Consider the following 12,737-nt stretch of genomic DNA (forward strand, 5'->3'; position numbering starts at 1 on the left):
AATCATACAGCATTTGTTTGTGACTAGCTAATATATTTAAGGTTCATCCATGTTGTAACTTAGGTAAACATTTCCTTCCTGTTTCAGGCTGAATGGGCTTTCCTCATGACTCAGATGGTAAAGAATCCACATGCAATGCAGGAGACCCAGGTTTGATCCCTGGGTCAGGAAGACACCCTGGAGAAGGAAATAGCTACTTACTCCAGTATTCTTGTGTGGAGAATTCCATGGACAGAGGAGCCTGGCGGGCTACAGTCCATGGGGTCACAAAGAGTTGAACACCACTGAGCTGCTAACACTACACTACTACTTAAGGCTGAATAATATTCCACTGTATGGTTTATAGCATATTTTACTTATCTATTCATCTGTTGATGGAACTTGGGTTGCTTCCATCTTTTAGGTATATTTTGTGAGTAATGCTGCTGTGAACATAGATGTTCAAGTATCTTTTTAAGATCCTGCTTTCAGTTCTTTTGTCAAATTGCTGAATCCTAATGGCATTTCTACATTTAATTTTTTGAAGAACCACCATGCTATTTTTCATAGCAGCTGTACCATTTTATATTCCTGACAGTGCACAAGGGTTTCAGTTTCTCTATATCCTCACCAGTATCTGTTATTAGCTATCCTAATGGGTATGACAGAGAAGGCAACGGCACCCTACTCCAGTACTCTTACCTGGAAAATCCCATGGACAGAGGAGCCTGGAAGGCTGCAGTCCATGGGGCTGCTGAGGATTGGGCATGACTGAGCGACTTCACTTTCACTTTCACTTTTCACTTTCATGCATTGGAGAAGGAAATGGCAACCCACTCCAGTGTTCTTGCCTGGAGAATCCCAGGGACGGGGGAGCCTGGTGGGCTGCCGTCTATGGGGTCGCACAGAGTCGGACACGACTGAAGCGACTTCGCAGCAGCAGCAGCAGCAGCAATGGGTATGAGGTGGTATTTCATTGTAATTTTGATTTGCATTTCCCTAATGGGTAATGTTGAAATATTTTCATGTGTTTATAGCCTTTTTTATATTTTCTTTAGAGAAATGTCTGTTCAGGTTCCTTGCCCATTTTTTAATCAGATTTTTTTTGTTGTTAAGTTTCCGGAATTCTCTGTATATTCTGGATTGTTTATTGTTATATTTAGTTGCTAATTGTGTCTGACTCTTGCAACCCCATGGACTGTAGCCCACCAGGCTCCTCTATCCATGGGATTTCCTAGGAAAGAATACTGTAGTAGGTTGCCATTTCCTTCTCCAGGGGATCTTCCCGACTCAGGGATCAAACGTATGTCCCTTGTGTCTCCTGAATCGGCAGGGAAATTCTTTACCACTGGGCCACCGTGGAAGCCCCATATATTCTGGATATTAATTCCTTATCACATAGATGATTTGTGAATATTTTCTCCCATTCCATGGATTGCCTTTTTACTCTGTTGACAGTATCTTTTGATGCACAAAAATTTTAAATTTTTGTAAAGTCCAGTTTGTCTGTTTTTACTTTTTGTTGCCTATGCCTTTGATGTCATATCTAAGAAATCATTGCCAAATTCAGGATTGTAAAGCTTTTACCCTGTGTTTTCTTTTAAATTTTTACAGTTTAAGCTCTTAAATTTAGGTCTCTGATCCATTTGAGTTAATTTTTGTGTGGTCTTAAGGGTACAACTTGGGAGAAGGCAATGGCACCCCACTCCAGTACTCTTGCTTGGAAAATCCCATGGACAGAGGAGCCTGGATGGCTGAAGTCCATGGGGTCGCTAAGAGTCGGACACGACTGAGCGACTTCACTTTCACTTTTCACTTTCATGCATTGGAGAAGGAAATGGCAACCTACTCCAGTGTTCTTGCCTAGAGAATCCCAGGAACGGGGGAGCCTGGTGGGCTGCCGTCTATGGGGTCGAGCAGAGTTGGACAGGACTGAAGCGACTTAGCAGCAGTAGCAGCAGCAAGGGTACAACTTGAGTCTGAGTGAACTCTGGGAGTTTGTGATGGACAGGGAGGCCTGGTGTGCTGTGGCTCATGGAGTCGCAAAGTGTCGGACACGACTGAGCGACTGAACTGAACTGAAGGGTACAACTTCATTCTTTTTACAGTTTTCACAGCAGAGGAAGAGACTGACTATCTCCTTTTGAAGGCTTTTTGGCGCTCTTATTGAAAAACATTTGACTGTTCAGTCACTTAGTCATATCCAACTCTTAGCGACCCCATGGACTGTAGCACGCCAGGCTTCCCTGTCCATCACCAACTCCTGGAGTTTACTCAGACTCATGTCCATCAAGTCAGTGATGCCATCCAACCATCTGGTCCTCTGTCGTCCCCTTCTCCTCCTGCCTTCACTCTTTCCCAGCATCAGGATCTTTTCCAATGAGTCAGTTATTCCCATCAGGTGGCCAAAGTATTGGAGTTTCAGCTTCAGCATCATATTCCAATGAATATTCAGGGTTGATTTCCTTTAGGATTGACTGGTTGGATCTCCTTGTAGTCCAAGGGACTCTCAAGAGTCTTCTCCAACACCGCAGTTCAAAAGCATCTTCAGCGCTCACATTTGACAATAAATGTGAGGGATTATATCTGGGCTCTTTATTCTATGCAAATGGTCTATGCCAACACCACTCTGTTTTGATTTATGTAGCTTTGCAAAGGAGTTTTAAATCAGGAAGCTGTTACTCCTTCAGCTTCATCTTGTTATTCCTCCAGCTTCTTTCTTCTTTTTCAAGATTACATTCAGGTGATTACATTCAAGTTATTCACGGTCCCTTGAGATTCCATATGTATTTTAGGATAGGTTTTCTATTTCTGAAAAAAATGTCATTGGGATATTGATGGGGATTACACTGAATCTGTAGATTGCTTTGGTTAGTATCAATGTCTTAATATTAAGTCTTATGATCCATGAATATTGGATGTGACCCCATTTACTTATGTCTTTAATTTCTTTGAGCAATGTTTTATAGTGTTCATTGTACAAGACTTTTACCTCCTTGGTTAAGTTTGCTCCTATTTTTATTCTTTGATGTCGTTGTAAATGGAGTTCTTTTATTTTCCGTTTTAGGTTATTCATTGTTAGTATATAGAAATGCAAATGGTTTTTATATGCTGATTTTCATATTCTGCTGCTTTGCTGAATTCATTTATTCTAATGTATGTGCATGTGCGCATGTGCGTGTGTGTGTATTAAGGTTTTTGGTATATAAAATCGTATCGTGCAAATAGAGATAATTTGACTTCTTTTCCAATTTGGATACCTTTTATTTCTCTTTCTTACTTAAATGCTTGGTGGGAACTTCCATTTCTATGTGGAATAAAAGTGGTGAATGTGACATCCTTGCCTTGTTCCTCATCTTAGAGGGAAAGCTTGTAGTCTTTTACCATTGAATATGATGTTCGCTGTAGCTTTTTCATATATGGCTTTTGTTGAGTTGTGTGCATGCTAGTTTGCTTCAATCATATCCTACACTTGAAGACCCCAGGCTCCTCTGTCCATTGGATTCTCCAGGCAAGAATACTGGAGTGGGTTGCCATATCCTCCTCCAGGGGATCTTTTGTTTTGTTGAATTAGTTTGCTTCTATTCCTAGTTATTGAGTGTTTATCACAAGAAGGTGTTGGATTTTGTAAAATGCTTTTTCTGCATCTATTGAGATGATTGTATATTCTTTTCCTTCATTCCATTAATGTAATATGTGATACACTGATTTCTTTTCGTATGTTGAACTAATTCCTACATTCCAAGTATAAATCCCACTTGAATATGGTGTATAATTCTTTTACTATGCTGCTGAATTTGGTTTACTAGTGTGTGCATGCTCAGTCGCTTAAGTCGTGTCCAACCCTTGTGAACTCATGGACTATAGCCCTCCAGGCTCCTCTGTCCATGGGATTTTTCCAGGTAAGAACACTTGCAATGGGTTGCCATTTCCTCCTCCAGGGAATCTTCCCCACCCACGGTTCAAATCCTTGTCTCCTGTGCCTCCTGCATTGGCACTCAGATTCTTTACCATTTAGCCACCTGGGAAGCCTTTGGTTTACTGGTATTTTGCATCAATGCTTGTAAGGGATATTATTATTTTTCTTGTATTGTCTGACCTTTTAATATTAAGGTGATGCTATCTTCCAAGAATGAGTTAGGAAGTATTCCCTTGTCTAATTTTTTGGAATAGTTTGAGAAGAATTGTTAGTAGTTATATAGATGTTTTGGTAGAATTCCTCAGTTATACCCCTCGGTCCATGTCTTTTCTTTTGGGGAGAGTTTGATTACTGATTCAGTTCTATTACTAGTTACGGATGTACTGCAATTTTCTGTTTCTTTGTGATTCAGTTTTGTGTCTATAGGAATTTGTCCATTTCATTTTGCTTATCTAATTTGTTGGCGTACAATTGTTCATAATATTGTTTAATACTTTTTTCTGTATAATTTGTAGTAATGTTCCCAGTTTCATTTCTGATTTTAGTAATTTGAGTCTTCTCTTTTTTTCTGTTTATCAGGTAAAATTTGTCATTTTTTATTGATCTTTTCAGATGTCTTTCATTGACTTTCTCTATTGCTTTCCTAGTCTCTATTTCCTTTGTTTCTGCTCTAATTAATCTTTATTTTTTTCTTTTGCTAGCTTTGGGTTTAGTTTGTTCTTTTTCTAGTTCCTTAAGTTGCAAACTTAGGTTGTTAATTTGAGATCTTTCATGTTTTTAATGCAAATTTTTATAACTCTTAAATTTCCCCCTTCAGGATTGCTTTCACTGTGTCCTGTAAGTTTTGAAATATTGTGTTTTGTTTTCATTAATATCTTAAGAGTTTTATAATTTCTCTTGTGATTTCTTCTTTCATCCATTGGTTATTTACAAATGTGTTGTCTAATTTCCATAAACTTACGAATTTTTGTTTTATTTTTTGATTTCTAACTTCACCTCTTTGTGGAGACTTAATTTGTGGTTTAACATATAGTCTATCCTGATAATGTCCCATGTGTAATTGGAAGACTGTATTCTGTTGTTGTTGAGCAGGTTTCTTTTCTTTTCTTTTTTTCTTTTTGATCAGCTTGTGGGATCTTAGTTCCATGACCAAGGATCAAACCCGTGCTCCCTGCAGTGGAAGCATGGAGTCCTAAACCACTGAATTACCAGGGAATTCCCAGTGTTCTTTATAAATCTACTAGATCTGGTTGTTTTACTCTGTCACATTGTCTGTTTCATTACTTTTCTTTTGTCTGATTACTATGTATTCTTGAGAATGGAGTGTTAAAATCTCCACCTATATTGTAGAACTATTTCTTCCTTCAATTCTGTGAATTTTTACTTCACATGTGTTAGTGGTCTGTTATTAAGTGCACAACTGTTTATAATTGTTATGTATTCTAGCTGTATTACATCTTTTATTAATACGTAATGTCCTGTTTTGTCTCTAGTAGCCTTTTTTGATATAAAATCTATTTTGTCTGATACTCATAGCTAGACTTTCCTTCTTTCTTTCTTTTTTTAAAAAATTATTTTCATGGAATACCTTTTACCATTCTTTCACTTTCAATCTCTTTGTGTCTCTGGCTCTAAAATGGGTCTTGTTTTAGGCACATAGTTGGATCATATTTTCTTAAATTCATTCTACCAGTCTGTCAAGAGTTTGACCCTTTTACATTTAGAGTGATTACTGACAGGTAAGGGATTACTGTCTGTAATTTTGCTATTTTTTGTAACATGGCTTTTTTCCCCCCTCATTTCCTGTATTACTGTCTTCTTGTGTTTAGTTGATTTTTTTTTTGTAGCAGAATGTTTTCTTTTTCTATATATTCTATCACTGGTTTCTTTGTGGTAACCATGAAGTTTACATTTACCATTATAAAATCATAACACTAATTTGAATTTATTGGAGTTTCACTTAAATAACGTATAAAAATTCTACTTCTTTACAGCTCTATCCCCACCTCTTTCAGTTGTTGATGTTGCAGTTACATCTTTATACATGTGTGCCTGAAAACAAAAATTCTAGTAAATGAGTTAGTGTCTTAAATTAGGTAGAAAATGTGTGACACTACAAACCAAAGTTATAATAATATTAGCTTTAGACTAATGATTGTTTTTTAAAAAAACGACCTGTTTCTTAAGTCATGTAGCAAGCAAAAAGTGGAGTTACACATCTTTGTTATAATAGCAGCTTTTATAATTGCCTGTGTATTTACCATGCCATTTACCTTTATTGAGATATTTAGTTTTTCATATGGCTTTGATTTACTGTCCTGTGTCCTTTTATTTCAACTAGTGGGACTACCTTTACCATTACTTGTAGGGCAGGTCTAATGGTAAGGAATGCCTTAAACTTTAGTTTATCTGGAAATATCTTTGTTCTGTTCTCACTTTTGAAGGATAGTTTTGCCAAACATAAGATTCTTGATTGACAGTTTCTTTCTTTCAGAAAGAATTATATCATCTCACTACCTCCTGGTCTCCAAAGTTGCTGTTAAGAAATCTGCGGGTAATTACCTTGTGTGTGATGTGTCACTTCTCCCTTGCTACTTTCAAGATTCTTTGTTCTTTGAAAAGCTTGATTGTAGTACTTCTTGGTGTAGGTCTCTGAGTTTATGTTTCTAGGAGTTTGTGTCTTTCAACAAATTTGGGAAGTTTTCAGCCATCATTTCATATTCTCCCTACCATGCTCTCTTTTCTCCTTCTGGGACTCCCACAATTCGTGTGTTGACACAACTGATAGTGTCTCACAGGTCCTTTAGGTAAGGTTCACTTTTATTCAGTCTTCCTTTTTTCCTATTCTTTAGACTTGATAATTTCCATTGTCTTAACTTCACACTTACCGTGATTCATTCTTTTGCCTGTTCAAATCTGCATTTGAATGCCCCTAGTAAATTCTTTATTTCAGTTATACTTTTCAATTACAGAATATGTTTGATTTTCGTTTTGTTGTTGTTTTCTCTCTTTACTGATATTTCACTTTTGATCATATATTTTTCTTATTTTTTCTCCAAATCTTCCCTTAGTTCTTTGAATTTTTTAAGGTGGTTGTTTTAAATGCTTTGTGCAGTAGATGTGCCATCAAATTTTGTTGTTTTTTTTCAGAGACAGTTTGATTTTTTTTTTTTTCCTTTGAAGGAGCCATGCTTTCCAGATTCTTTGTAAGCTTTACTTTTTATTGAAAACTGGACATTTGAATCTAGTAATATCTGTGGAAATAAGATTCTCTTTCTTTGCCATGGTTTGCTGGGTTTTGTTTTTCTTTGTTTTAAATTTTGGCTGTCTTTGTGCTGAGGATCAGCCTGACCTATAAACTTGAGGTATTTTTTAGCCTACACCTTTCTCTGGGTACATGCAGTGGCTTTCTAATTCCCCATATATGCATTTAGGAGTGCTATATGTGAACCTTCTTTGGATTCTGATTTGGAGAAAAAAAAAAAGATAATTTAAGACATTTGGGGGAAAATTGAACATGGACTAGATATTAAGTGATAGTAAGGAATTAATATAATTTGGTGTGACAGTGGTATTGAAGTTATATTAAAATGAGTCTACATTTATTGGAGGTGAGTACTGAAATATAAGTGGGTAGAGAAATGAAATAAATATGGAAGAATGTTGGTTATTATTGATCTTGGGTTAATGAATATACATGGGTTCATTTTACTCTTTCTCTACTTGTATGTATTTTTTTAAATTTCTCTAATGAAAAGTTTAAAAACTAGCTGAAAGGTGGTAGCCATTGAAGTTGGCTGATACTTTCAAAAAGTATCTTTATTTAAATGAAAATGAGAGAGATGAACATAGTGCACTAGAGACCAGAGTTTAAAGGGGAGAGAGTACTCTCTGATGTCAGCAGCAAAAATTGCAGAATTGGAGAATTTGCAACATGTTACTAGGTTTAGCTGAAAATGAATTATTGGTGACTAGTATTGGTGGATTTCACTATCTGAAGCAGAAGTAGAAGGACAGAAGGGTGATTTGCAAGAAAAACTGAACTAGCAGCAGGGAGGATCATTTTACTTCTCTGTCTCACATGGTTATAGCATCTGATATATTGGTACAATTCTCCCAGCACTCTTTCCTGCCAGCTTTGACAGCTAGAGATGTTGGATTAAACACTTTCTAAGGTTCTCTCATGTTGTGAGATTCCATGATGCCAATGAATATGTGTGATGATTGTGCCTCTGCAAAGGAAGAGTTAGATACCATAAAAATTCAAGGAAGTTTCTTCCTATAGAATGGCAGAGTCTTAGACAACAAGAGCACGTGATGGGAGGGTAGACTGAATATAAACTTGTGTGTGTGCCAGTCAAATAGAATACATTGCGTTGCTAGCCTTTGATCTACTTAGAAATAAAGACCACCTAAGAATGTGGCATTTAATTTACCCTTTGAGTTAGGCTAGTGAATTAATTATTAAACTAATGAATTCAGACAATTCTTTCATTTTTTGGGAAGCAGCTTACAAAAAATGTTTATTAGCATCACTTGCTTTTCACATTACCTAGTTAAAACAAATAGTTTTCTTTGTGTATATATGTGTAAAACCCCATAATGTTTCATTTCTAGAGGAGAACATTAAAATTATAAAAATCGGCTTTCTTAGAAGTCATAGAAGTTTTGGCTTAGGATTGCTTAAATTGCCCAAGAGTAGTAGGTTCTTTTAAATATAATTTTCTTTAACACCTTATTGCACTTTTTTATTTTAGGCAATTCAATTTTTTATTGCCAATCTCAACTTCTTTTGACTCTACAAAAGAAATTGTATCTACAGCAGCCCCTAAAGCCAAGGAGTCCAGCAAATCATCAGATAAGACTCATGACTGAAAAACAGGTAAACCTGAAATATTTGAAACCAGTGTTTATCAAAGTATGCGTCAAAGAATACCACATCTACAAATGTGAAAAACCTTACTTTAAAAGGCTACTTGAGTAAAAGCATTTTTGGAAATGATGGGTTAAAACTATTAAATGGTATCCTTATTCTAAGACTTCACAACATATCAGTGTCCAGAAGGAGGCTTTATTATACAGTTTTTCCTACTTACGTAATACTAATTTGATGAATATTTCATTAGACTGGTCTTCTTCAGTTTATACTTGGAAAATGCCATTCTCAAATATTTTGGAATTTGCAAACAGTTATGTTTTTCTTCAAACATAATTTAACTCAGATGACCGTTATATCTACTACTGTGGGCAAGAATCCCTTAGAAGAAATGGAGTAGCCATCATAGTCAACAAAAGAGCCCCAAATGCAGTACTTGGATGTAATCTCAAAAACAACAGAATGGTCTCTGTTCGTTTCCAAGGCAAACCATTCAGTATCGCAGTAATCCAAGTCTATGCCCCAACCAGTAATGCTGAAGAAGCTGAAGTGGAATGGTTCTATGAAGACCTACAAGACCATCTAAAACTACACCCAAAAAAGATGTCCTTTTCATTATAGGGTACTGAAATGCAAAAGTAGGAAATCAAGAAATACCTGGAGTAACAGGCAAGTTTGGCTGTGGCATACAGAATGAAGCAGGGCAAAGGCTAACAGAGTTTTGCCAAGAGAACGCACTAGTCATAGAAAACACCCTCTTCCAACAACACAGGAGAAGACTCTACACGTGGACATCACCAGATGGTCAATACCGAAATCAGATTGATTATATTCTTTACAGCCAAAGATGGAGAAGCTCTATACAGTCAGCAAAAACAAGACTAGGCGCTGATTGTGGCTCAGATTGTGAATTTCTTATTACCAAATTCAGACTTAAATTGAAGAAAGCAGCAAAAACCACTAGACCATTCAGGTATGACCTAAATCATATCCCTTATGATTATACAATATAAGTGACAAGTAGGCTAAAGGGATTAGGTCTGATAGAGTGCCTGAAGAACTATGGACAGAGGCTCATGACATTGTACAGGAGGCAGTGATCAAGACCATTTCCAAGAAAAAGAAATGCAAAAAGACAAAATGGTTGTCAGAGAGGCCTTACTGTGAAGCCTGTGAAAAGAAGAGAAGCGAAAGGCAAAGGAGAAAAGGAAAGATATACCCATCTGAATGCAGAGTTCCAAAGAATAGCAAGGAGAGACAAGAAAGCCTTTCTCAGTGATCACTGCAAAGAAATAGAGGAAAACAGTGAAATGGGAAGGAGTAGAGATCACTTCAAGAAAATTAAGAGATACCAAGGGAACATTTCATGCAAAGATGGACACAATAAAGGACAGAAATGGTATGGATTTAACAAAAGCAGAAGATATTAAGAAGTGGCAAGAATCCACAGAAGAACTATACAAAAAAGGTCTTCATGACCCAGATAATCATGATGGTGTAATCACTTACCTAGAGCTAGACATTCTGGAATGTGAAGTCAGGGGGGCCTTAGGAAGCATCACTATGAACAAAGCTAGTGAAGGTGATGAAATTCCAGTTGAACTATTTCAAATCCTGCAAGATGATGCTGTGAAAGTGCTGCACTCGATATGCCAGTGGAAAACAGCAGTGGCCACAGGACTGGAAAAGGTAATTTTCATTCCAGTCCCAAAGAAAGGCAATGCCAAAGAATGCATCATGTGAAATACTGGGCTGGATGAAGCACAGGCTGGAATCAGGATTGCCGGGGGGAATACCAGTGACCTCAGATACGCAGATGACACTACCTTTATGGTATAAAGTGAAGAGGAGCTAAAGAGCCTTTTGAAAGTGAAAGAGGAGAGTGAAAAAGTTGGCTTAAAACATATAGAACAGTCTTATGGACTCTGTGGGAGAGGGAGAGGGTGGGAAGATTTGGGAGAATGGCAATGAAACATGTAAAATATCATGTAGGAAACGAGTTGCCAGTCCAGGTTCGATGCATGATGCTGGATGCTTGGGGCTGGTGCACTGGGACGGCCCAGAGGGATGGTATGGGGAGGGAGGAGGGTTCGGGATGGGGAACACATGTATACCTGTGGCGGATTCATTTTGATATTTGGCAAAACTAATACAATTATGTAAAGTTTAAAAATAAAATAAAATTAGAGAGAAAAAATTAAAAAATAAAACACAGCTATCTAACCATCTGATAAAAAAAAAAAAAAAACATTCAGAAAATGAAGATCATGGCATCTGGTCCTATCACCTCATGGGAAATAGATGGGGGAACAGTGGCAGACTTTTTTGGGGGGGCTCCAAATTCACTGCAGATGGTGACTGAAGCTATAAAATTAAAAGATGCTTGCTCCTTGGAAGAAAAGTTATGACCAACCTGGAAAACATATTAAAAAGAAGAGACATGACTTTGGCAGCAAAGGTCCGTCTAGTCAACACTATGGTTTTTCCAGTAGTCACGTATGGATGTGAGAGTTGGACTATAAAAAAAGCTGAGTGCCAAAGAATTGATGCTTTTGAACTGTGGTATTGGAGAAGACTCTTGAGAGTCCCTTAGGCTTCAAGGAGATCAAAACAGTCCATCCTAAAGGAGATCTGTCTGGGTGTTCATTGGAAGGACTGATACTGAAGCTGAAACTCCAATACTTTGGCCACCTGATGTGAAGAACTGAGTCACTGGAAAAGACCCTAATGCTGGGAACGATTGAGGGCAGGAGGAGAAGCGGACGACAGAGGATGAGATGGTTGGATGGCATCACTGACTCAATGGACATGAGTTTGGGTAAACTCTGGGAATTGGCAATGGATAGGGATGCCTGTGGTGCGGCAGTCCATGGGATCACAAAGAGTCAGACACGACTGAGCAACTGAACTGAACTGATGTTTTTCTTTCTCTTAAAAGACTTATCAGGACTTTCATGGCAGTCCAGTGGTTGAGACTGCCTCCCAGTGCATAAGGTGTGTGTTCAATCCGTGATCGGGGAGCTAAGATCCTACATGCCTCTTGGCCAAAAACCAAAGCATAAAACAAGCAATATAGAAACAAATTCAATAAAGACTTAAAAATGGTCCACATCAAATAAAAAAAAAAAAAAACCTTTAAAAAGTTATCAGGCAACAGTATTTGTATAATTTGGTCATTCAAAATATGTGACTTTTTTTATAGGGCATTTTTTTTTTTTAATGAGTCGTAGTAGGTTTGGAGAACGAAATGGCAACCCACTCCAGTGTTCCTGCCTGGAGAATCCCAGGGAAAGAGGAGCCTAGTGGGCTGCCATCTGTGGGGTCGCACAGACTCGGACACGACTTAAGCAACTTAGCAGCAGCAGTAGGTTTCCACTTATATACCCACACAGAGCTTTTGGCTCCCCAAACAGATTCTAGCAACAGTTTTAGTTCTGTTTCTTTAATCTTTGTGACCAGAAGACAAAAATAAGGGGAAAAAATTGTCAGGGCGGGAGAGTTACAGAAAGGATAAAGAAATAAAAGGAAGTCAGCAGTCAAAATGAAAGATTTGTTTGGTATTTGAGCTATAATCCTATCAAAGAGTCATCAGGACAATTTGGTTTTTGTCTTGATAGGTTTTTAAAAATTGAAGTATAGTTGATTTACAGTATTAACTTCAGGTGTGTAACATAGTGAATCAGTAGTTTTTACTGATTTAGTGATCAGTAAAAACAGATTTTACTCCATTAAAAGTTATTACAAGATAATTGTTATAATTCTCTCGCTGTACAGTGTATCCTTGTTGCTTATCTATTTTAGTAGATTTTTTAATGTCTGAGGGGAATTTGAATGTGAATATGATAGTTGCTCAGTCATGCCTGACTCTTTGCAACCCCATGGATTGCAAAGTAGCCTGCCTGGCTCCTCTGTCCATGGAATTCTCCAGGCAAGAACACTGGAGTGGGTAGCCATTTCCTTCTC

General features: G+C 37.4%; 1 protein-coding gene across 15 annotated transcripts in view; it reads left to right on the plus strand.

The window, feature by feature from the left end:
* The window catches only part of CEP70 (centrosomal protein 70), a 100,770-nt gene that overhangs the window by 17,259 nt on the left and 70,774 nt on the right, over positions 1 to 12,737 (plus strand). For 6 of the 15 annotated variants that reach the window (XM_070794162.1, XM_070794158.1, XM_070794157.1 and 3 more), the window contains one exon: positions 8,656 to 8,780. In XM_070794162.1, coding sequence (XP_070650263.1) covers positions 8,766 to 8,780 — 15 coding nt within the window. In that variant the 5' untranslated portion in view covers positions 8,656 to 8,765. The other 9 variants (XM_070794169.1, XM_019961814.2, XM_070794150.1 and 6 more) reach the window with 5 other exon arrangements.

The sequence above is a fragment of the Bos indicus genome, chromosome 1 (genome assembly GCF_029378745.1).
Source record: "Bos indicus isolate NIAB-ARS_2022 breed Sahiwal x Tharparkar chromosome 1, NIAB-ARS_B.indTharparkar_mat_pri_1.0, whole genome shotgun sequence".
In the NCBI taxonomy this organism is placed as follows: domain Eukaryota; kingdom Metazoa; phylum Chordata; class Mammalia; order Artiodactyla; family Bovidae; genus Bos; species Bos indicus.